The sequence below is a fragment of the Cervus elaphus genome, chromosome 9 (genome assembly GCF_910594005.1).
Source record: "Cervus elaphus chromosome 9, mCerEla1.1, whole genome shotgun sequence".
NCBI classification, from domain to species: Eukaryota; Metazoa; Chordata; class Mammalia; order Artiodactyla; family Cervidae; genus Cervus; species Cervus elaphus.
In genome coordinates this window covers 14,395,860-14,420,990 of record NC_057823.1, presented here as the reverse complement: position 1 = coordinate 14,420,990, position 25,131 = coordinate 14,395,860, and the positions used below count along the sequence as shown (strand labels likewise).

Sequence of the window (25,131 nt, the reverse complement as noted above, 5' to 3'; positions counted from 1 at the left end):
AATTTGGCTCTATTTCTAGAGAGGGTGTCCGCAGCCCCCATAAGCTCTACCAAGCGACCTGTGATCCCTCCATCCCGCAAAGCATCAAAACTTGACCTGGCGCCCAGAGAGGCTGTTTCTCACGCCACACAACCCAGAGGGAGGATGGGCTGAGAGGTTGCCCGGGGATCCCGCCGCTCTGTCTCGCTCCCGGGCCGAGCAGTGTTGATTGTCCCCTGGCGGCGCCCGGAAGCGACCCTCAGTAAACAAAGCCGTGTGTGGGCGCAGCCCCAGCAGCCCTGGGAGCGCTGTCCAGCCCGAGGGGGGCGGGGGAGGAATGTTGTGAATGAACCCAGGACCCGCCCCGAAACTCCGCTTAAGGCCGGCGCTGCGGGGTCTTCTCCCACTGTGATTGGTCTTCGGCTCTTCGTGATTGACAGCCCAGCTCGCTGAGCGTCCTGATTGAGTAGTCCCGAAAAGACGGGCAGTGCATGTAACGAATGAACAGCGGCGACTTGGATACGGATCTGGTGGCGCAGCCAACGGCGGAGGAGGGCCTCGGAGGCCGAAGGGGGGCCAATGGGGACGGGGGGCGGAGGCGGGACCACGGTGTAGGATAAAGCGGCGGCCGAGGCAGCTTCATTGTTGTGAAGCGTCTTAAAGGGGCCGCATCACCCTGCTGGCCCGGGGGTGGGTGCGGCGCGAGTCCCGGGGCGACCGAGCACAGACCAAGGTCAGGAAGGTGGGCAGGAGTCGTGGGAGCCGGCGAGGCGGAGCAGGCTTCGGGCAGAACCCCCTCAACAGGCCCCGCCCCGGCCCCGGCCCAGCCGGATGGACCCCCTCGCGGCCAAGCGGAGCCGGGGCTGCCCCGCAGGACCGGAGGAGCGCGACGCCGGGGCCGGGGCCGTGCGCGGCCGGGGCCGGCCCGAAGCGCTGCTGGACCTCAGCGCCAAGCGAGTAGCCGAGAGCTGGGCCTTTGAGCAGGTGAGCGAGAGGCGGGGTGGGGAGGAACCCACTCCCAGCCTCTTCCTAGACATATCTTTTCCTCCCCCTGCCCAGACCCCAGCCTCTGGACCTGTCCCCATCGAAGACACCTCCAGAGATCTCCAAAATCCTTAATTCTGCCCAAGACATCCCCTCATCCTCCCATTTCACTCCTTCCACCCCCATCCCTTCCTGGGACAACTCTGCTCTTCAGCCCACAAGACTTAGGAATACCTGAGTGCCCCTGATCCAATTCGGGACCCTTTTTCTCCTGCCCTATGGTCGTCTTACAGCACCGCATACCTCTCTTGTCCCACCTTATCCTCATCCCCAGTTAGGGCACCCCATTCAATCCTCAATCCTCTCTCCAACTCTTACAACCGCCCCCACTTGGGAACAGACCAGATCTCAGGACCTAGAGACCCAACATTTCTGACCTACACCCCCTTAGAGGACTCTCCTATATATATAGATCCCAGGCCCAAGACACCCCTTTCTGTCTCCGATCCCTGCCTCCAGCCTCCAGAACCCACTTATCCCATGGGGACACCTTCTTCTCTTGTCAGTCCTTTACGCAGGCCCTATTACACAACCCCCTGTCATTCTGGACCACCTCCTACCTGGGGCTGCCCCTCCTGACTGGCTGCAGAGATTACTCCCATTGTCAGAGTCCTCCCCCCGCCCCTATTACCTCGTGCCTACCCTCCCCTCACCCCCACCCCCCACCCTCAACCATCCCAGTCCTTCCAGAGTTTGGCAGCAAGTGTGGGGCCAGGGTCTTGCTACCTGGACAGGTGCAGCACTATGGTTTCTGGGGGCCCTGCCAGGATGGCCCCAGGGTGGAAGCTATTAGAGTCAACTTTCCCAGCCTCAGTGGAGTTGTGGCTAGGACCTGACCAAGCCTTCCTCAGCCCTGGCAGGCTCTGTCCTCTCTTTGGCTTTGAGTGGCTTTCTTTGCTCCCTGGCCTCATAAGAATTAGGGAGTCTGCCTCGACCAATGGGTCTGGGCCAAGTGTGGATGGGGCGGGCTCTGATTCATGGCCTGGAAAATCCCTCCTTAGTCATCTGCCAACTGTCCCCGAGGCCCCGAGCAAATCACTGGTCCTCCCACTTCCCTTTGAAATCCATGACTGGGGATTCTGAAGGGTCCCTGCTCCTTCATCATGTGTGAAACCCCCAGGACAATCTTAAAACCTTCTCCAGGGCTCCCATGTACCTGCCTCAGGCAGGTCTGGCCCTAGTAAAGGTCTTACCCCACAGAAGCTCATGGAATCGTCTGCAGCTCTTTGGCAGTTGGTCTCCTTACTTTTGAGGAAACAAGGGCACAGAGAGGTTGAGAAACTTGCCCAAGGACACCCAGCCAGTTAGTAGCAAGCCTGGATTGGAATGTAGGCTCAACCAGCTCAGTTCATTGCCCAGAGCCCCCAGGGGTGGGCAGGATACCCATCCCTTCCTGGGGACCCTTAGAAGCTGGAACAGAGAGCCTGTCTTGGAACATGGAGCTCATCAGCTGTGGGATCCTGAACAAATGAATTCACCCTACTTCTGAGCTTAGAATCCCCAGGCTGCCAAAGTATTGGGTTGTTGCTGGTAGAATTAAGGGTATTTAATATACATAAAACATTTAGCACAATGTAGGCTAAGACTGTGTAGGCCTGATCACTTGTCTTCTGATCACTTTTGTCTTCTTTCCTCCTGCCCCACCCGCACCCTGCAAGCCTGAGGGGTGAGACTAGCTTCCATTAGGATCCTGGGACCTGACATTCAAGAGGGAAGTGACAGAAAGTTCTAGAACACTAACAATGGGCCAGGTGTTTTTATAAGTGCTAAACATATTAATGCATATGTAATACTCCTGACACCCAGAAGGCAGGTGCTCTTAACATCTCCTTCTTACACTTGAGAAAAACTGAAGCTCAGAGAGGCAAAGTGACTCGTCAAGGTCATGCTACTTGTTTTATTTAGTTATTTTGGGCTTATGTCAGGTCTTAGCTGTGGCAGGCAGGATCTTCACTGTGGTATCTGTTGTTGTGGTGGGTGGGCTTAGTTGCCCCACAGCGTGTGGGGTCCTAGTTCTTGGACCAGGGCCTGAACCCACATCCCCTGCATTGGAAGGCAGATTCCCAACCAGTGGGCTGCCAGGGAAGTTCCGCAAGGTCATGGTACTTGTAAGCAGCAAAGTCAGAGTTCCAACACCTGGGTCTCTAACACGGCAGCCCTTCCCACAGGTTGAGGAGCGGTTCTCCCGTGTGCCGGAGCCGGTCCAGAAGCGCATTGTGTTCTGGTCATTTCCACGAAGCGAGCGGGAGATATGTATGTACTCATCACTGGGGTACCAGCCCCCGGAGGGCGAGCACGACGCCCGGGTGCCCTTCACCCGCGGGCTGCACCTGCTGCAGAGTGGGGCCGTAGATCGTGTGCTGCAAGTAGGTGAGTGCCTGTCCCTCCAGCCCTGCCAGGGAGGCCAGGGGTCCAGAGCATGTGTGGAGGAGTGGGAAGCTAGAAGATTCCAAAAGGCAGGCTTTGATGCCCAGAGAGGGTTGTACAAAATATTCTGAGCTCAGGATCAGGGATCTGCCTCGACCTGAGTCAGCTTAGTTAGGGGCTGAAGGTAGAAGTAGTGAGACAGGGAGGAGACAGTGGTTTTGAGGAGCGATTATAAACCGGAAGTGAGGGGAGGTTCCAGACCTCAGGCAGTGGGACCCAGGAGTCCTCTGGGGCCAAGGTTTAGAGCCAGAGGTAAGAATGATCCCAGACTTCAGGCAGCAGGGTCCTTGGTAAGAGTTGGTGGCAAAGTTTGGTTTTTTTTAATATTTATTTGTCTTTTGTTGGGGCGTGTGGACTTCTCCCTGGTTGTGGCACACGAGCTTAGTTGCCCCGAGGCAGGTGGGATCTTAGTTCCCCGACACCAGAGATCGAACCCATGTCCCATACACTGACTGGAAGGAGGATTCATAACCACTGGACCACCAGGGAAGTGGCGAAGTTTTAGAGCCAATGGTGAGAGACAGACTTAGACCTCAGGCAGAGAGATTCAGGTAGAGGTTGGGTTCATAGGTTTAGGGATGGTCTTGGACCTCAGGCAACAAGGATTTGGTGGGGTCTGGGGTGAAAGTCACCGGCTCAGGGAAATGGTGAAGGATAGGGAAACCTGGCGTGCTGCTGTCCATGGGGTTGCAAAGAGTCGGACACGACTGAGCGACTAAACAAAGAGTGGAAGTTGAGGATCATCAGTAAGGAGTGCTCTTAAACCCCAGACAGCAGGGTCCAAGTGAAGGGAGAGGGTGGAAGTGTAGAGCTAGAGATGAAAGATGAATCTAGACCTCAGGGAGCAGGCCTCAGATGGGAACCGGTGGAGACTGAGCCAGAAGGCAGATGAGCCTTGGAATGCCACACTTCACATGGGGGCAGGTCACGTCATCTCCCGGCTGGAGGCAGGGACTCAGCCAAGATGACCCTCTCTGAACCATGTCAGCCTGGGGGCCCCCTTGCCTGGACATGACCCAGCCAGCCACAGGCTCGGCCACCTCCAACTGGTATGAGGAAGCTGCTGTGTCCCTGCATGACACAGACAGGGCCGGCTGGAGCCTGAGCTGCCCAACCAGTTGGATGAGCCTGGCATCTGGGCTCCCCAGGGGCCAGGGAGGGGCAGGGGGTGATGGGGTGACCTGGCCCCTAGCTGGCCACAGCAACCCTTCACCCCCAAGATTCTTTGGTATCTTCCCAGGAAGTGACAGGGTGCCTGGAGCCTGGGCAGTATCCATAATGATCCAAGGGCTTGTAGTAATATTATTCAGAATTAGAATAAGAACAAGCATTTATTTAGCACTTACTGTCTGCAAACAGTGTTCTACATTAACCCATTTCATCCTCATTACAAACGCATGAGGAGGATGCTGCTTCCTCATTTATTCATTAATATTCCCATTTCACAGACGCAGACACTGAGGCACAGCAAGGTTAGGTTACTTGTGCTAGGTTACTCAGCTGGGATTTGCACCTGGTCTTGCTGTGCTTGATGGTTGTCAAGCACAACCCATCTCTGGGGTGACACAGCAAGTGACAGTTTGGTTTTGGTCTTAGGGTTCCACCTGAGTGGAAACATCCGGGAGCCAGGGGGCCCCGGAGAGCCCGAGCGCCTTTACCACGTCTCCATCAGCTTTGACCGCTGCAAGATCACATCCGTGAGCTGCGGCTGCGACAACCGTGATCTCTTCTACTGTGCCCACGTGGTGGCCCTGTCGCTCTACCGCATTCGGCATGCCCACCAGGTGGAGCTGAGACTGCCCATCTCTGAGACACTCTCCCAGATGAACCGGGACCAGCTGCAGAAGTTCGTGCAGTATCTCATCAGCGCCCACCACACCGAGGTGCTGCCCACCGCCCAGCGCTTGGCAGATGAGATCCTCCTCCTGGGCTCTGAGATCAACCTGGTGCATGGTAAGAGTGCCCCAAGATCTGATGGGAGAGGTGAAGCCCCAGCTCAAAGCCACCTTGCTTGCTGTGTGGCTGGCATGTGTCACAGCATCCAAAGATAGCCTTGATCTAGGAATGAGGGTGGAGCCCCACCACCTGAGGTCAAGGTCACACACCTAGGAAGTGGCAGAACCTGGATTTGATCTGGCCCTGGGCAGATGAATGGTCAGAAATCAGCCAATGGAAATATCCAGCCCCGGGGTAGGGGTGTCCCAAGATCGCAGGAGCAGGCCTGGGATCATGGATGGGTTGAGGTCATGAGGAGTATGTGTGGACCTTAGTGAGTGTCAGAGGTGGGATATGGTTAGGAGATAGACACGGAGGTGTTATGAATTCTGGGGTGGTTTGGAGCTACAAGTGTTGGTTAACTATAATGGTGGGAGGATGGAGTGAGATGGAGAGTGAATAGATGGATGAGTAGCAGGTGGAGGCATGAATGGATATTTGAGGGTAGTGATGAGTGGCTGCAGAAGGCGTTCATGATGGAGTGTTGGGGTGAACTGATGGTGTGGGAGAATGAATGGAATGAGTGGATGGTTGATTTACTGGGATGGTAGGTGAATGGGGAGTTGGTGGTACTTGGCAGTGGAGTTGGATGGGATGCGCTTTGATTGGGGAGTTTGAGGTAGTGGACAGATGGGGTTGGTGGAAGATTGGAAGGACCAAGGGATACATGGATTGGGGGTGAGTTGATGGGTGCATGGATGTTATTATATATAGACTGACATGGTGGATGGATCAAGTATATAGGATGGATGGATGCACTAATAGGTTGGTGGGTGTTTGGGGAGATACAAATGAATGGATGGTTGCGGGGGGAGGGAAATAGATGGAAAGTTTGGGTTAACTGGATGGATGGATAGCATGGTTGTGTGGGTCAGTGGATGAATAGGTCAGTAGTGTTTTGAGTGGTTGGTACAGATGAGTTGGAAAAACAAATAGGGTTGGGTAGGTGGATGGATGGATGGATGGACTGATGGGATGGGTATGTAGATCAGTGAACAGATGGGAGTTATGGGTAGGGTGGATGATGGACTAATGGGGTAGGTAGGTGTGCTAAGGGTTATGATGTGTAGATGGAAAGATGCATGGCATGACATGGGGGTGTGGATAGACCGGTGAGTGGTTTGAATGGAAAGGTAGGTGATGCTTTGGGTAAGATGATGGATGGATGGTTGGGTGAGTGAGTTTTCAGGTGGGATGGATGGAATTTGGGGATGGGTTGGTTGATTTGGAGGACTGGTTGACATACTCCTTTCCCCAGCCCACGCATGAGTTTTCCCTCTCTCCCCACAGGTGCCCCAGACCCCACAGCAGGTGCAGGCATCGAGGATGCCAACTGCTGGCACCTGGATGAGGAGCAGATCCAGGAGCAGGTGAAACAGCTGCTGTCCAATGGCGGCTACTACGGCGCCAGCCAGCAGCTGCGCTCGATGTTCTGCAAGGTGCTGCGTGGGCAAGCACGGGGGCGGGGCTAGGCTCCGGAGTCAGAGCCCCGCCCCTTCTCACCACCAGGTCTTGGCACAGGTGCGCGAGATGCTGCGGATGCGTGACTCCAATGGGGCGCGCATGCTGATCCTCATGACTGAGCAGTTCCTGCAGGACCCGCGCCTGGCCCTGTGGCGGCAGCAGGGCGCCGGCATGACGGACAAGTGCCGCCAGCTGTGGGACGAGCTGGGTGAGTCCCAGACCCCAGAAGCGGGAGCGCGGCAAGCGCCTGGGCTCGACCACCCTGAATCCGTCCTCATTCAGTAGCACGGCCAATATACAAGGGCTGTACTGGGCGCTGGGGCTACCACAGGCAACAAAAGAGATTAAATACCTGCCCTCAGGGCTTCCCTGATAGCTCAGTTGGTAAAGAATCCGCCTGCCACGCAGGAGACCCCGGGTTGATTCCTGGGTCTGCAGGATCCGCTGGAGAAGGGATAGGCTACCCACTCCAATATTCTGGCCTGAAGAATTCCATGGACTGTATAGTCCATGGGGTCACACAGAGTCGGACTCTGAACGACTGAGCAACTTTCATTTCTTCTTCTCAGAGAGCTGACACCTAGTAGGGCAGACAGAGAGGAGAAAATCCCACAAGCCCATCAGGCCAGGGGTCAGCACACGTTTTCCATAGGGCCAGCTAGTTAATAGTTTTGCCTTTTCGGGCTATTTGGGTTTTGTCCCAACTATTCGATTTTATCTGTTGTAGCAAAAAAGCAACCACAAACACATAACAAAGTAGTCATGGTAGCATTCCAATAAACTGTATTTATGGACACTATTTATTTGAATTTCATATCATTTTCACAAATCAAAAAATATTTTTATTTATTCCCCACCCCATCCACCATTTAAAAATGTAAAAATAAATCTCAGCTCAGAGGCCATTCAAAAACAGGTGGTGGGAGACTTTCCTGGTGGTCCAGTGGTTAAAACTTTGTGCTTCCAAGGCAGGGGTGCAGGTTTGATCCCTGGTTGGGGAACTAAGATCCCACATGCAGTACAGCTCCAAAAAAAAAAAAAAAAAAGTGGCAGGTTTTATTTTCTCCACGGGTGGTAGTTTGCTGATCCCTGTGATTGATGGTGATAAGTGCTATAGAGAAAAAAATTGCAAGAGGAGTCTGGCAGCGAGGGTTTGAGTCCTGACTTCTGTCTTCCCAGCTGTGTGGCTTTGAGCAAGTGACTTTACCTCTCTGAGCCATAAAGTGAAGAGAGGATGAATTGCAAGAGGCCCAAGGTGAGAGTTAAGCAGAGACCAGTGCCCAGCACACAGCAGGCACTCCATAAGTGTGTGCTGCTCCTGCTGGCGTGAGTGTTGAGCCTCCTCCATGCCCACACTGGCTCCCCTCCCTCCCCAGGGGCCCTGTGGGTGTGCGTCATCTTGAGTCCCCACTGCAAACCAGAGGAGCGGACGAGCTGGCTCCAGCTGCTTAGCAAGTGGGACAAGCTGGACGTGTGCCCGCTGGAGGAGGGCAATTACTCTTTTGATGGGCCCAGCCTGCAGCCCACTGCAGCCCTCATCCCAGGTAGGAGAGGGGTCCCTGCCACTCCCCGCAAGCAAACCATCCCTACTGCCTGTGGCCTAGCCTCCCCATCATGGTGCTCTGGGGAAAATGGAGGCAGGGCGGCAGGGGACTAGCCCTTACCTGCCTCCTAGCCAGGAGACAGTGAGTGTCCAGGGCAGGGGCAGCAGGCAGCCTGAGGGACAGTGATGTGAAATACTTAAGATACCTGTAGTTTTGGGCTGACTCAGTCTCCTCCTGGCCATGGAGGCAGAAATCGGGTGGGGGGATGGGGAAACAAAAAGAAAAGGAAACAGGTATTGAGAAGAGAAAGACAAGTAAAGACAGGCAGAGAGGGAGGGAGAGAAACAGAGGAAAGAGAAAGAAATTGAGTATGGAGGGAGAAAGATGGACAGACCCAGTTGTTCAAACTCAGTTGTCCATTTGTGGTGACTCAGACAGTAAAGAATCCACTGCAAAGCAGAGACCTAGGTTCAATCCCTGGGTCAGAAAGATCCCCTGGAGAAGGGAATGGCTACCCACTCCAGTATTCCTGCCTGGAGAATTCCATGGACAGAGGAGCCTGGCGGGCTATAGTCCATGGGGTTGCAAAGAATCAGACACGACTTTTTCATGTCGGACACTTTCACTTTCATGAAGGACTCTGATTGCTCCCCTGACACACACACAACTTTAAGTCTTTTGAAAAAATTGGGGGAAATGATGGCACACTCATCACTGTACCCAGAGTCTAGGCCCAAGTCTGGCACTTGGTGGGATAGAACTGTCCACCGCCTAACTGCTAGGGCCCCACTCATGGGGCCACATTTGGGCACCTCTCCCACAGGCCCAGAGGAGGAGGAGGAGGTGATGGCTGCAGGTTCCCGTCACACCGTGTTTGGCCGCGCCCTGCAGGCTGGGTCGCTGCACTGGAGTGATGACCATCTGCAGAGGATCCTGGCCAGTGATTCCTACAGCCCCAACCTCACAGGCAGCGGGGGCAGTGAGAAACCAACCTTCGACCCCCAGGGCCGCCCGCTCTGGCTGGGCGAGCCCTTCCCCACTACCTGTGCGCGTGTGGACACCCTGAGGGCCCATGGATACCCCCGCCAGGCCCTGCGGCTGGCAAGCGCCATAGTCAACACCCTCCGGCTGCAGCAGCGACATCAGCTACAGATTTACAAGCAGCAGAAAAAAGGTGGGCACCAATCTTATCATCATGTCTTGGGACTGAAGACACAAATGCCAACTGCCGGGGGCTGTGGCAACCTGGAGGGTCTGTGGGTACAACAGGAAAACAGACCACTCTAGGTGTGTTGAGCAGAAAGGAATTTAATACAGGGGATTGAGGGCTCCCGGAACTAGTGAAAGGGCTGCCAGATTCAAAGTCAGGGAAACCACTGCCTGGGTTCACAAACTTGAACTTCAGAAGCACAGAGTTCCGCTGCCTGTAGCCCTAACCGGGGGGTAGGGAGGCAGTTCCCAAGAGAACAACTCAGAACCTGCTGGCAAACCTGACATCTGTGCCCCAGACAGCCACACACACACCTACTCACAGCTGCTGCAGAAGAGTAATGGGCTCATTTTCTCCCACCTTTAACACCTCACACAAAGGGGTCTGGGAAATGTAGCTTCTATGCATCCAGCCACATGCTTTTCAAGGACATGGGCCCAGCATGGCCAGATCAGATTTTTCCAAGAGAGGCCAGAAATCTGGATTCTTTGATGTGGAATTTACTGTTTTTTTGTTTTTCCCAATATGGGCAACAAATTCAAAATTGTATTCCATGTTGTATGACCCCAAAAAAAACATGTTTGTAGACTAGATATGGAGGGCAGGAGGGAGCCACCAGTTGCATACTCTGGGTGATGGGGTTGGGTTGATGGGTTAGTTACCAGGAAATTGAACACAGGGTTTAATGAGGGAAAATGGGGGCTTTGGTATCTGAGCGGAACTCTAAACTAGCCTGGAAGCATAGGGAAAGCCCCAACCCTTCCCCAGGCCCAGAGGAATTAAGAGCTAAGCTTAGATCCTAAGGATGTACATGAGGTTCCCAGGAAAAAGAGAGGGAGCAACTATATTCCAGGTAGAAGAAACAGCATGGGCTGGAGCCCAGAGGCAAGGGAGAGCTTAGCTTGTGTGAGAAGATAAGAGGATGTGCTTCCAGATGGGGTGGGTGTGTAACAATCATGGGGAAACGTTCGTATCAGTCCTTGAGAGTGCTGAAAGCAGGTTGAGCCTGAGAGAAGCGAGAAGGATTAAGGGTTATATGGAGAGGGATGACGCTGGTTGGATGTTTTAAAAAGCACCCAGTTTAGCCACACCTCGGTCTGGGTGTGGAACAGAAGGCCAGGGAGGTGAGAGCTACTACAGAGCTCAAGGGGGCAGAGATGAAGGTGCTGGATGGGCATCTGGAGGCTGGGCTCAGGGTTTGGGAAGAAGCAGCCCTCCTGGAGGGTTGGTAGGGGGTGGGCCTTGAGCCTTTTTTTCTACCTTCAGAGCTATTGCAGAAAGGTTCCACCTGTATCACCAACACGGAAGGATGGGTGGGCCATCCCCTGGACCCCATTGGCTGCCTCTGCAGGGCACTCTTGGAGGCCTGTCGTCTAGAGGAGGAGACCCTCGCCATTTACCCAGGTACCCAGACTGGGGACCTCTGGAGGAGGTGGGAGGATCACCATCCCTTGGCCATACTTCCTGGCCTGGTATTCCTACTACTTGGCCACACCCTTACACTTGGCCTGCCCTTAGGCCAGTACCAGGTGCCCCCCCACCCCTCAAAAAAAGAGGCTTAGCTTCTGAAAGTGAGGCCACCATAGGCCTACCTGCTGTTGGAAGGTGGGCGCTCCCTCCTGGTGTGTGCAGAAACAGCTGGCTCTCCATAAACCTCCTCCACCCCTACAGTATCCATTTTTAAGGTCAGGGACCACTAGAGTCCCAGGAAAAGGGGTTCCTCCCCAGTAGCCATGATGCCCTTCTCCCACAGACTTGGGCCTTGAGAAGCGGAAGGTGGCCTACCAGCACGTCCCCGTGCCGGGGAGCCCTGGGGAGTCCTATTTGGCGATGGCGCTAGAGGTGGCCCTGCTGGGCCTGGGACAGCAGCGGGCCCTGCCCGAGGGGCTGTATGCCCAGGACAAGGTAGTGCGCAGCGAGGAGCAGCTGCTGGCCCTGCTGGAGGAAGTGGAGCTGGACGAGCGGTTGGTGCAGGTGCTGCGCAAGCAGGCGGGGCAGCTGCTGGAAGGTAAGGCCACACTCCTAAGCCGGATCGTTCCTGAAATGTGGGGTCCAGTCCGCTGCAGCGGTCTGGTTGCTGCTGGGTTGGGAGACCCAGCCTCTACCTCCACCTCCGGTGCTTATTGTCTTTCCATACCTTATTGGTCAGTCGCTAAGTTGTGTCCTACTCTTTGCGACCCCATGACTGCAGCACGCCAGGCTTCCTGGTTCTTCACTATCTCCCTGAGTTTGCTCAAACTCATGTCCATTGAGTCAGCGATAACCAATCATTACATACCTTGGCAGTTCCTTAAAGGGGAGGTCCAAATTTTTGCCCCGCCCCCAGAAAGCCTGCCAGCCAATAACGGCTGCTATTGATGCCCCCCCCCACCCTATCCTTGTGAGGCCCCGCCCCTACCACGTAAGGAAGCTGGCTTGGCCGCGCCCCCAGAGCAAGTGCAGCCCCGCCTTCACTCTGGCTACTCCCTTCGTTTGAGCCCTACCCCTACCCAGAGGTTCCAAGGGTCTCTTTCCTTTGGATTTTCCAGTACTTGTCTTAGTTTCAGCCCTGCCTCCCCACCCCTGGGACCTCTCTAGCCCCAACCACTCTATCTTGGGTCGGCCCGTACCCCACTGGAAGGTGGGGACCCCTGGGGAGAGGCGAAACACGCCCACACCTGGGGGTTGAGCTTGGGTTGCCCCCGCAGGGGGTCCTTTCAGTGGCTTTGGAGAAGTGCTGTTCCGGGAGAGCGTACCCATGCACACCTGTGCCCGATACCTGTTTACCGCACTGCTGCCTCACGACCCAGACCTAGCCTACCGCCTTGCACTTCGAGCCATGAGGTGAGAAAATGCAGCTGGGGACACCCCCTGGGGCGGGAAGGATTAGGGGATGGGAGGCTACTGGGAGCCCCATCCTTCCGCCTGCACTCACAACTTAGTTCATGCAGTCTCCCTCATGCTAGCATTCCAGGCTGCTCTGTGCTCTTGATGACTAAATATAAATATGTCATTTTATTTTGAAATTGAGAAATCTCCACATGACACAGAATTCAGAGTCCTTTTCTAGGCAAGTTTATCCCAACCTACCCAAAGCTCTCTGGAGGCAAGCAGTGTTACCACTTTCTTATCTATACTACAAGAGTCCAGATTTCTGCAAACTTGTAATCTGAAAATTAAAACTTGGTTCTCCTTTACACCCATGATACATCCTGTTGTTTAGTCGCTAAGTCATGTCCAGCTCTTTTTGCAACCCCGTGGACTGTAGCCCACCAGGCTCCTCTGTCCATGGGATTTCCCAGGCAAGAAGACTGGAGTGGGTTGCCATTTCCTTCTCCAGGGGATCCTCCTGACCCAGGGATCAAACCTCGGTCTATGCATTGGCAGGGAGATTCTTTACCACTGAGCCACCAGGGAAGCCCCATAACTCTGGTACCTATTCTTTTTTTATTATTATTATTTTAATAACCTAATGGTTTCTTATGATGGTTAATCTTTTTTTAATATTTATTTACTTAGCTGCCCTCAATCTTAGTTGCTGTACTCAGGATCTTTAGTTGAGGCACGAGGGATCCTTAGTTGCGACACACAGGATCTTTTAGCTGCGGCATATGAATTCTTAGTTGCAGCATGTGGGATCTAGTTCCCTCACCACGGATGGAACCCAGGCCCCCTGCATTAGGAGCACAAAGTCTTAGCCACTGGACCACCAAAGAAGTCTCCTGTACCTATTCTTTGCACCTTGTTTTCACTGAACTTTTGCATCTTGAAGGCTTTATCCTATCACATAACAGGTGAACCACTGTAGGGTGGTTCCATGAAAAACCCAGTGTGGAACTGATAGACATTTAGATGTTGCAATGCATGACCAGGTTATCATTCCCCATGTGCACCAGCAGATCATAGAAGCAGAATATTAAAAGGCCCTGTCCATAGTAAACCATGCCCAACAAATTAAGTGAAATCCATCTCCCACCCTCTGATCCTATCCTCCAGAGATACCTATTAACAATTTGAGAGCTTCCCTGGCTGTCCAGTGGTTAAGACTCTACTCCCAATACAGGGGGATTGGTTTCAGTCCCTGCTTGGGGAACTAGGATCCCACATGCTGCATGGCCTGGCAAAAAAAAAACATTTGAGGTGCATTTTCCAGAATATTTGAAAAGAATAATCTGTTAAGAGCCATGATTTAGAGAACACTCTTTTATGTGCTAGACTTTTTTCTAAACCAGTGCTAGCAAATTACAACCCACGGGCCAACTTTGGCCAGCTGCCTGCTTTTGTGCAGCCCCTGAGATAAGAATGGTTTGTATATTTTTAGATGGTTGGGAGGAAATCAAAAAGTATTCTGTGACACATGAAAAACACGTGAAACTCAAATTTCAGTTTCTAGAAATAAAGTTTTATCGGTGCAGAGCACCACTCACTCGTTTGTGTATTGTCTGTGTCCGCTTTTATACAACAATGAGAGTTGTGACAGAGACCAAATGGCCTACAAAGCTGAAAATACTGGCTGTCCAACCCAGTGCAGAAGAAAAGGTGCCAACTTCTGATCTAAATCTGACTCACATTATCCCATATAATCTTCTAAACACCGCAGCGAAATAAGTATATTTACACCCATTTTACACATAGACAGGCTGAAGGTGTGTCCCAAGTCACGTAGCAAGGTCATTTATTTATTTTTAAATTTTTTATTTATTTATTTTATGTTTGGCTGTGCTCAGTCCTCATTCCTGCCCGCGGGCTTTCTCTAGTTTCAGAGAGTGGGGCCTACTGTTTATGACACTGCTCGGACTTCTCACTGCAGTGACTTCTTTTTCATGGAGCAGGGGCTCTCTAGTGCTCAGGCTTCGGTAGTTGTGGGCTTAGCTACTTGGTGGGGCATGTGGGATCTTCACGGGCCAGGGATTGAACCCGTGTCTCCTGCATTGGCAGGTGGACTATTAACCACTAGACCACCAGGGAAGTCCAGCAAAATCACTTAAATATTTGGAACCAGAATAGTCATGACTCCTTTTCCATGCTTTGATTACATTTAACAGCTTTAGAGAACTTTCTTAACACAAAATGCATGTAAACAGTGAGCTGAGGATCAAAATATCTTACAGGGGCCCCCCATCGAGTCCTTCAACAAACATGTGTTGTTTACCTGTTGTATGGCAGGCATTGTTGTGGTGCTGGAGATGCAATGGTGACCCAAGTAGTCAAAAATTCCTGCCCTCTTGGAGCTGACATTGTAGTGAGGGAGAGAGAATAAGCACATTTATAGGTAAACTATGTCATATTGCCATATGACAAGATGCCATATGCATATGGTGATATGCAAGAAAGGGGTAGAGGAGTTGGGAGGGGAAGTTGTACTCTCCCTTCTGTTGGGCATGTCAGGAAAGAGCTCACTGAAAATATTTTTTAAATAATTTTATTTATTGATTTATTTTGGGCTATGCTGGGTGCTGGGTTCTCATTGCTGCGCAGGCTTTTCTCTAGTTGCGGAGAGTGGGGCTACTCTCTAGTTGCTATATGTGGGCCTCTCAGGCTTCTCTTGTTGTAGAGCAGAGGGTCTAGGCAAGCTGGCTTCAGTAGTGGTGGCAGGAAAGCCCAGTAGTTGCAGCTCACAGACTCTAAAGCACCGGCGCTAGTTACAGCACACGAGCTTAGTTGCTCTGCAGCATGTGGAATCTTCCTCGACCAGAAATCAAACCCGTGTCCCCTTCGTTGGCAGGTGGATTCTTATCCACTGCGCCCCCAGGGAAGCCTGATGAGAGTGTTTTTAACAGTGGGTCCAAAATGTGGTCTCTGACAAGATCAGGATATGAGCAGGGGTTGCATCTCAGGTGGTCGGATCTCCTCATCTTGGTGAGTTTCTCCAGCCCCTTTAATCTTGCCTCAGGTGGTGTCTTGGCTGCTCCTCCCTTGATCAGCAACTGTTGGAATCCATCCTTTGGAACTCAGGGAAGTTCCTGGAGACTGGAGTCTTTACTTCAAGAAATGCCAGACAGAAAGGCCTCTGTGCCTGGGATTCCCACAGGGCCCTTCTCAGACTCAACTGCAGTGAACGTCTTTGTCTTTTTAATTTTTACTGGCGTCTACTTGATTTACAATGTCGTGTTACTTTCAGTGTACAGCAAAGTGAATTCATTATACATATACCTATGTGTGGGGCTTCCCAGGTGCCACTAGTGGTAAAAACCCACCTGCCAATGCAGGAGACTTAAGAGACATGTCTCGATCCCTGGGTTGGGAAGATCCCCTGGAGGAGAGCATGGCAACCCACTCCAGTATTCTTGCCTGGAGAATCCTACAGACCAGAGGAGCCTGGAGGGCTACAGTCATTGAGGTTGCAAAGAGTTGGAGAGACTGACGTGATTTAGCCGCAGCAGCAGCATATCTGTGTACCTGTGTGTTACGTCACTTCAGTTGTGTCTGACTCTGTGACCCTATGGACTGTAGCCCACCAGGCTCCTCTGTTCATGGGATTTCCCAGGCAAGAACACTGGAGTGGGTTGCCATGCCCTCCTCCAAGGGATCTTCCCGCCCCAGGGATTGAACCCACATCTCTTCTGTCTCCCACATTAACAAGCGGGTTCTTTACCACTAGTACCACCTGGGAAGCCCACATATACATATACCCACTCTTTTTGAGATTCTTTCCCCATATAGGTCATTGCAGAGTACTGGGTAGAGTTCCCTGTGCTATACAATAAGTCTTTATTAGTTATGTATCTTATGTGTGCGTGCATGCTGAGTTGCTTCAGTTGTGTCCATCTCTTTGCAACCCTATGGACTGTAGCCCACCAGGCTCCTCTGTCCATGGGATTCTCCAGGCAAGAATACTGGAGTAGGTTGCCATGCCTTCCTCCAAGGGATCTTCCTAACCCAGGGATCAAACCCAGGTCTCATGTCTCCTGCATTGGCAGGCAGGTTCTTTATCACTAGCCCCACCTGGGAAGCCCCATGTATTTCATACATGCAGTGAACATCTTCAACACACATCTTCTGTCTTCCTGGGTGCCCAGGGCTTTGCTGACGGAGGGTAGGTTCTGGCTGAGGCAAGCGGCATCTCCTAGAGAGGACGGAGAGTCCAGCCTTGTCTCACAGCAGGCTTGCCTTTCTTCTCACCCCAGGCTGCCCGTACTGGAGACAGCGTTTCCAGCGGGAGAACCTCCCAGCAACCCGCTGGACTCCATCATGAGCAACCGCTTCCCCCGCTGGTTCATCCTCGGCCACCTGGAGACCCGCCAATGTGAGCTGGCCTCTGCCATGCTGACTGCTGCCAAGGGTGAGGACCGTGGCTGCCCCCACCCCCGTCCCCCTGTCCTTTACATTACTTCCCTCCCTCCTTTCCCTCATTCCATTCCCCCCACTTACTTTTACTTATCCCACAGTTTTCCTTGGGGCTTCCTAGATGCTGCTAGTGATAAAGAACCTGTCTGCCAATGCAGGAGACATAAGGGATGTGGGTTCGACCCTCTGGGTTGGGAAGATGCCCTGGAGGAGAGCATGGCAACCCACTCTAGTATTCTTGCCTGGAGAATCCCATGGACAGAGCAGCCTGGGGAGCTATGGTCCATGGGGTCACAAAGAGTCAAATGCAACTTAGCGTGCACCTACGCAGTTTTCCTTAAGCACTTTCTTTTTACCTGCGGGATCTTAGTTCCCTGACCAGGGATCAAACCCACACCCCCTGCAGAGGAAGTGTGGATTCTTAATCACTGGGCCACCAGGGAAGTCCCTTCTTGAGCACTCCCTGTATATACCAGGCACTGTCCCAGATGCTGAGCCCCAGTAGCAAACAAAACTGTCCCAAATCCCATGCTCTATGGTGTTATTCCTAGTGAGAGCAGATACACAATAAATAAGGTAAAGAAGATAGTTATGCAGTGAGAGGTAGTCAGTGCTATGAAGAGGCATACTGCAAGTTGACATTTAAGCCACAACGTGAAGGTGGAGTAATGCAGTATCTGGTGTCTTAGCTCAGCTTCTGTAACAAACTACCATAGATGCAGTGGTTTAAACAACAGAAAGTTATTTTCTTACAGTTCTGGAGGCTGGAAGTTCAAAATCAAGGAGCCAGGACAGTCAGCTCCTGGTGAGGGCTCTCTTCCTGGCTTATAGATGACTGCCTTCTCACTGTATCCTCACATGACAGAGAAAGAGAGATCTCTGGTTTCCTCCTGTCCATATAAGGACTCTGATCTCATCCTGGGGGCACTAGCCTCATGACCTCATCTAAACCAAATTACCTCCCAAAGGTAAACTCTAAATACAGTCACTCTAGAGAGTTAGGGCTTCAGTGTATGAATTTTGGGAGACACAGTTCAGTCCACAGCATCTGGGAAGAGTATTCCAGGCAGAAGGAACAGCCAGTGCAGAGTACCTGGTTATATTTAAGAAGCAGAGAGGAAGCTGGTGTGGCTGGAGCTGAGTAACAGAATTTTAGGATCTAGGTCAACAATAATAACAGTAATAAAAGTTCACATATGTGCATGTGTTTGCATGCTCAATCGATCAGTCATGTCGGACTCTTTGCAACCCCATGGACTAGCCCATCAGGCTCCTCTGTCCATGGGATTATCCCAGCAACAATACTGGAGTGGGTTGCCATTTCCTCCTCCAAGGGATCTTCCTGACCCACGGATTGAACCCGTGTATCCTGCAGCTCCAGCATTGGCGTGCGGACTCTTTACCACTGAGCCACCTGGAAGCCACTCACATATATAGGTCTTGCCATATTAAGGCCTTTACAAGTATGGGCTCACCATAGCCCTGTGTGACATGTACCGTGGCATTAGTATTATCCATTGTACAAACAGGGCAGCCAAGGCACAGAGAGGTGAAGTAACTTACTCAAGATCACACAGCTTATGTGATTTGAACCCTGGCATCTGGCATCTGCTGGGTCCAGAATTGGTGCCCTTGACAGTTAGGGGTCCAGTGGCTTCCTCTCAGAGAAAGGGAAGGGGCAGAGGAAAGATAAAGAGGAGTGCCGAGTGGTCTAGGTCTTCATAGAACCATCGCCAGTTCCATCACCGTCCACATTCACATATTTGCACGTGTGTGGAAGAAACTGTGTAAGCAGGTCCGACAGCATCCGGCTGGTGCGGGGTATGCCCATGATAGCCTCTGTCCCTCCCGGAACTCTAGGAGACCCCAAGTGGCTGCACGCAGTACTGGGCTCCATCCAGCAGAACATCCACTCTCCAGCCTTGCTTTTCAAGCTGGCGCAGGATGCCTGCAAGACTGCCACCCCGGCCAGCGCCCCACCGGACACCACGCTGCTGGGCATTGCGCTGGAGCTGGGCCTTCAGGTGAGAGCCGTGGGAGCAAGCATGGGGGCGAGGCCGGCTGGGCATAAGGGCGGGGCAAGGGCCCACTTGGGGGCGGGGCCTGAGTGCAAGGTCTTTCTGGGGGCGGGACCTAAGGGTAAGCCTCGCATCCTCTAGGGGCGGGGCCTGGATGTGAATAGCATCTCTGGGCGGGGCTACAGAGGAACAGGGTCAGGGAGAGGAGTCCTGAGAGTGAGGGCCTGAAGTCACCAGTGAGGGTGGGGCCTATGAATGAGTGACTCAGTTGCAGAACCTGAAGGTGAGAATCTACTTCTGGGGGTGTGGCTGAGGACACGGAAGGGGATCACAGAGCTTGCAAGCGGCCACAAGAGGGAGCAGAACCTACATGTGTTGGCCTGGGGTTGATGTGCCCTAAGGACCATGAGTGGGCGGGGCTGAAACTGAAGAGCCTGCCTACTAGGAGCTTTCTTGGGGAAGGGCCCTGCAGGGGACTGCGGCGAGAAGGAGGTGTCGCTACTGAGGGGCGGAGCTTAGGGAGGGTCCTGTGAATGAAGAGCCACTCTAGGGGTGGGGTCTGTGGTTGAAAGTCGTGGAGGTAAGGCCTGCAGGTGAGTGTCCAGGCCCTCCTCTGGGACCCGGACGAGGGGCATGCTGTAAGGGCAACGGAGAGGCATGGGCGCGGCTTGAGGGCATAGACAAGTATGGGGCTCATGGGGGCAGGGTCTCAGTGGCAAAAGTAAAATAAGAGAATAAAGTACAGATTCAGGTGACATCTTCCCAGTGTAGAACTGGCCAGCAAAGGGCAGACAAGTGGCAGAATTGGCCTCTGAACCATGCCGTGAAGGGGGTGGAGCTATTGTGGGGGAATGTGGGGGTTGAGATAAGGGTGGTGTTTTGGGGGAGTTTTTTGGCTGTGTCAGATCTTAGTCGCAGCACACAATCTTCGATCTTTGTTGCTCCGTGCAGGATCTTTAGTTGCAGCATGCAGGATTTTTTTTTTTTTTTTTTTAGTTGCAGCATGTGAGATCTAGTTCCCTGACCAGGGATTGAACCCGGGCCCCGTGCATTGGGAGCATGGAGTCTTAGCCACTGGACCATCAGGGAAGTCCCCATGGGTGGTGCTTTAGGCTGGTGACCCCACTATTTAGGAGCTTCCAGGCAGGACCTGCAATTGGGGGTCTCAGGAGAAAGGCCAGCAAGGATGGTACTTATTGGGGGTGGGACCTGAAGAAGGTAGGACCTGTAATGGTAGGTGCTTTGTGTGGGGCCTCAGGAGGAAATCTGACAGGAAGCACAGAACTTCCCAGAGAAAAGTGACAGGTTGGTTAGTTGTCCCAGGTAGGATCCATGGGACCTTAGAATAACACTAACAGTAATGGCTGGTGTCAGCTGAGCACATTGAAGCCGTAGGCACTGTACAAAACCCTTTACTTACTACACACTTTCACTTGATTCTCACAACTCGGTGAGGTAGATACTATTCTTATCTCCATTTTACAGATGAGGAAGCTGAGGTCCAGACAGGTGAAGCCGCTTGCCCACACTGTATGGCTTTGATTCAGTCCTTAACCTCTGAGTTTCCTGGGGCCCCTCAGAATCCTTAACCCCCTCCCATAGGCCTCCCTCGGGTGACCCCCTTCTCTCCCTATGTCCCGTGTTGCAGGTGATGCGGATGACCCTGAACACCATGACCTGGCGTCGGAGGGAGATGGTGCGCTGGCTGGTCAGCTGTGCCACAGAAATTGGTGAGAGCCCCCAAGGGGACTCACGACTTACTTCCATGCAGAACCAGGCAGGCATGAAGGAGAAGCAGAGCCATTTCCCGGACCCCAGCCTGTGCTCTGGGCTGGGCCAGGAGGGAATGATGGGTGTGGGGGATGGTAGGATGTGTCCAGCTGAGCCTGGAGGCTGGCCGGGCTAAGTGGCTTGGAGAAGGGACAATCCCTCCAATGCTTAGCACCCACCTTCTCAGTTCCTACCCAGCCCAGCTGCCCTCTGCTCCCTTAGAAAAGTAAAGTGAAGTTTCTATCAAGCCTGGAGTGGAGGTAGAGGGGGTACAGCTTCATTCTTGCCTGGTGGGAGCTGTAGGTCAGGGTAAACTTATACACATAGGTACACCCACGCACAGATAAATCCCTAGAAAACCCATGCACACCGAGTAAATCCATTCACGCAGGGTTAAACCCATGCACACAAGGTAAACCCATGCACAGGTGAATCCCTGCCCCATGCCCGACCAGTGTCATCCTCTCGTTTCCCGCAGGCCCGCAAGCCCTGATGAACATCATGCAGAATTGGTACTCCTTATTCACCCCGGTGGAGGCAGCCACCATCGTGGCAGTAACGGGCACTACCCATGCCACGCTGTTGCGGCTGCAGCTGGACGCGGCCCGGCGGGAGGAGCTCTGGGCCTGCGCACGCACCTTGGCCTTGCAGTGCGCCATGAAAGACCCGCAGAACTGCGCCCTGCCCGCCCTCACCCTGTGCGAGAAGAACCAGGCGGCCTTCGAGGCGGCCTACCAGATCGTGCTGGACGCGGCCGCCGGCGGCCTGGGCCACGCCCACCTCTTCACCGTGGCGCGTTACATGGAGCACCGCGGCCTGCCATTGCGGGCCTACAAGCTGGCGACGCTGGCCCTGGCGCAGCTCAGCATTGCCTTCAACCAGGACAGCCACCCGGCAGTCAATGACGTGCTCTGGGCCTGCTCGCTCAGCCACTCGCTGGGCCGGCACGAGCTCTCGGCCATCGTCCCCCTCATCATCCGCAGCATCCACTGCGCCCCCATGCTCTCCGACATCCTGCGCCGCTGGACCCTCTCGGCGCCCGGCCTGGGGCCCCTTGGGGCTCGCCGGGCTGCCAAGCCTCTGGGCGCCGACCGGGCACCGCTGTGCCAGCTGCTGGACGCGGCCGTGGCGGCCTACATCACCACCAGTCACTCACGCCTGACGCACATCAGCCCACGTCACTACAGCGACTTCATCGAGTTCTTGGGCAAAGCTCGCGAGACTTTCTTGCTGGCGCCGGACGGACACCTGCAGTTCGCCCAGTTCCTGGAGAACCTCAAACAGACCTACAAGGGCAAAAAGAAGCTCATGCTCCTGGTGCGGGAGCGTTTCGGCTGAGGAGCAAGAGGCAGACGGTGGGGGCATCCTCCCTCCGCCCCTGCCCCTGTGGCACCCGCTCTCCATCAGGGGCCTCGACGCTGAAGGCCCGTGTGGCATTTCAGTATTAAGTCAGGGAAGGAGCCTGGCTGAAGCTGGGTGGTCTTGCCTGCCATCCCCCACCCCCCAAGCCCCAAAGGAGGTGGGAGGCAGGAGGTGGCATCCTGCCACGTGCGTGCCTAGGAGCGTGCAAGCGAGTGTGCGAGACACGAGGATCAGAAGCCATACCACCACGCAGAGGCCTGGAAGGGCGTGTGTGCTTGTGCCGCTGGTATGACCCCATTGTGACCACCCCAGAAGCAATAGTCAAGCTCTCCCTCCCCAAAGCTACAGCTCTGTCTGGAGCTGAGGGGGCAGCAGGGAGTGCTGGGAAGCAGGACTCTCCAGACACTGGTTTTCGAAGTCAAAGTAGCAGAGAAACCCTCCCTGTGCCCAACTCTGGGTGGATGGAGGGCTTGTGTTAGGGCATCTAAACTCCTTTGGTAATACCCCCACCCCCACCCCCACCTCAGGGGCCCCACCGGCAGCGCCACACCCTCTCCAGGCTGCCCAAGGGGGACCAGTGGTTCACCCCCCACTGAAGGATTTGAAGAGGCTTCAGGCCTCGGCCACATACCTCACCCCCTCATCCTGCCAGGACTCTGTTGGGTGCCAGGGTCCCAGGGCAGGCTGGGGGATCATTACTGCCCCTCCCCCTACCTACTAGTCACTGGACATACAACTCAGGAACCGAGCCAGACTCACACTGTCCTCCAAACCTGGTATGGGGAGAGACAAGGACAGGCAAGCCAGAGACCCCCAACCCCCCCAATCTAGAAAGGAAAGGGGCCAACATCTTAGCATTTTTTGGCTGGCTGTCTAGCTCTCCCTTTCTCCTCCTCTGTCTCCCTGCTCTGTCCTTCATCTTATTCCCTCTTCGCATATTTTCATCTAGCCTGTCTTTCTGTTTGTATCCCCAGTTGCTGTCTCTTTGGCCTCCCTCCCCCCACCTTGGCCCAGGGAGAAGAAGAAAGTGTCCCGCTCCCAATCACCCTCCTCTGTCTTTTCTCCTCTTGTAATTAAGGACAAAGATCACCGCATTTTGTAACTTTTTTCTATTTATTGAACCACATATTGTATTTACTTTTTTTTTTTTTTAAAGATTGAACACAGCTTGTTCTTTTAAGTTTTAGTTTGAGACTAAAGTATGTTCTCCTCCCCCAGTGCGGCCCCTGCCAGGGCCCTCTTCTCCCCCTGTGGAAAATCTCCAGCCTCTTCTCTGGGAATAGCTTGAAGCGACGGGTGCAGTGGGAGCCACTGCTGGTTGCATCCAGTGTAAGAGTATGGATGATAGTAGACAGGAATGGAGAGCTCACTGTGAGCAAGCCTGGTATTTATATCTGTGCTTTACACCTGTCATCTGTTACACCTGTCTGAGGAGAAAGCGGAGGCGCCAAAGTTTAAGGAAAAGGCATGGAATTTTAGAAAGTGACAGCTCTAGAATTAGTACCTTGCTGGGCTGGGGACGCTGATTGCTCACCCCAAGCTGCTTGGTCCATGCAGTGCTGGGAATGGCCACTAGGGTGTGCCCTGGCTCCAGACACTCGCTATTGAGGTTCCCTGTGTGCGTTCTCAGTTGCTCAGTCCTGTCTGACTCTTGCGACCCCATGGACTGTAGCCGTCAGGGCTACTCTGTCCATGGGATTTCCTGGCAAGAATACTGGAGTGGGTTGCCAATTCTTGCTCTAGATGACTTTCCTCAAGCAGGATCGAACCCAAGTCTCCTGCGTCTCCTGTATTGGCAGGTGGATTCTTTACCACCTGGGAAGCCTCGCTATCGGGGTGATTTGCAAGCTTCTAAACACGTGGCAGGGGTGGGAGGGTGCCTGTCAGGTGCTGGGTGCAGCTGGGTGGGGAAGACACAGCCCTCACAAGTGGGAACGCGGTTTAGACTAGGCCTTGATGGGTGAGGTTCTTGCCGAGATGACGTGGGCATGGTCAATGCCGGGCGCGCCTAGGGCGTGTCTGGGCTCCTACCCCGCGGATGAGGGACCTGGGGGGTGGCGGGAAGGCCTTTAGTTGCCTTTACTGGTTTCCTGCCTTTAGAGACTGACGGACTGAGGGGCTGGCTGACTGGGTCAGCGTCAGGGCTGGGGCAGGCGAGGACAGAGGCTTCCCGGAGGGGCGGGGTTCAGAGCGAGGCTGGGCGGGGCCAGCAGCTAGAGGACTCCAAGGGCCTGCGCGCAGGCGTGGGCGGGCCTTCCCTGGCGCTGGGCAAGGCGATTGGCTCTTGGCACCGCCCTGCGCTGGAGGGAACCAGTTGGAGGCGACCCCACCTTCTGCCCCGCCTCACACATTCCCGCAGGTATGTGAGGGGAGACCCCAGCGGACCCACTAGCCCCTTGGCGCCGCCTGGAGGCCTGGCAGGGTAGAGGCGGCAGTCCTGAGGGCTGTGTGTCAGCTTTGACCCTTGGGGGTTCCCGGCTGCCTTCAAATGTCCTCTGATTTGAGGCACCTCTTACTGTGCCCCTCGGCTCTCCAAGTCATCTGCAGATGTCCCCACAGACCTAGGGTACCATTCAGGTCCCAGTCACAGCCAAACGTCCCCCTTGGGCCCACATACACAATTTACCCACCATCGTTCTCAGATACCAGACACCTCAAATCTTACCCCCATTCCAAGTTGTCCCTTATGTCTTAAGTCACCCCTAAATATCATTAGATCAACACCATCAAGTACCAGTTATCTTCAAATGTCCAGTGTTTACTTCCGGGTCACCCTCAAACACCAGCTTAGATTGGGTCCCATTCCCTTCCATCTCACCCCTGGACACGGGGCATTCCTCATCACATCCCATCTAGGTTCCATGTCTTGTCACCACACCAACCCTGAATGTCTGTCCCTCCAGCCCACCCCTGAACCCCAGGACACTCCTCAAGTTCACCTTTCCATGACAAGGGCACCCTTTCCACCCCAAATGACTAAATTGTCATCTTCTCCAGAGTGGGCAGGGCAGGGCTGGGGATCCTGTGAGGTCAGGAGGCCAGAACAATAAAT

General features: G+C 53.8%; 1 protein-coding gene across 2 annotated transcripts; it reads left to right on the top strand.

Annotated features, from left to right (window-relative positions):
- The first annotated feature begins 577 nt into the window (after positions 1–577).
- Positions 578–23,198, top strand: ZSWIM4 (zinc finger SWIM-type containing 4). Of its 2 annotated transcripts, XM_043911271.1 has the most exons (14): positions 579–963; positions 3,192–3,393; positions 5,047–5,403; positions 6,736–6,884; positions 6,967–7,117; positions 8,286–8,453; positions 9,277–9,627; positions 10,930–11,067; positions 11,417–11,671; positions 12,351–12,486; positions 16,770–16,924; positions 18,790–18,953; positions 20,596–20,677; positions 21,196–23,198. In XM_043911271.1, the coding sequence occupies exons 1-14, from the start codon at positions 811–813 to the stop codon at positions 22,053–22,055; spliced, it is 3,321 nt and encodes a 1,106-aa protein (XP_043767206.1). In that variant the 5' UTR covers positions 579–810; the 3' UTR covers positions 22,056–23,198. The 2 variants fall into 2 exon arrangements, with proteins under 2 accessions (XP_043767207.1, XP_043767206.1); XM_043911272.1 differs by lacking the exon at positions 8,286–8,453 and having other exon boundaries at positions 578–963.
- Positions 23,199–25,131: the final 1,933 nt, after the last annotated feature.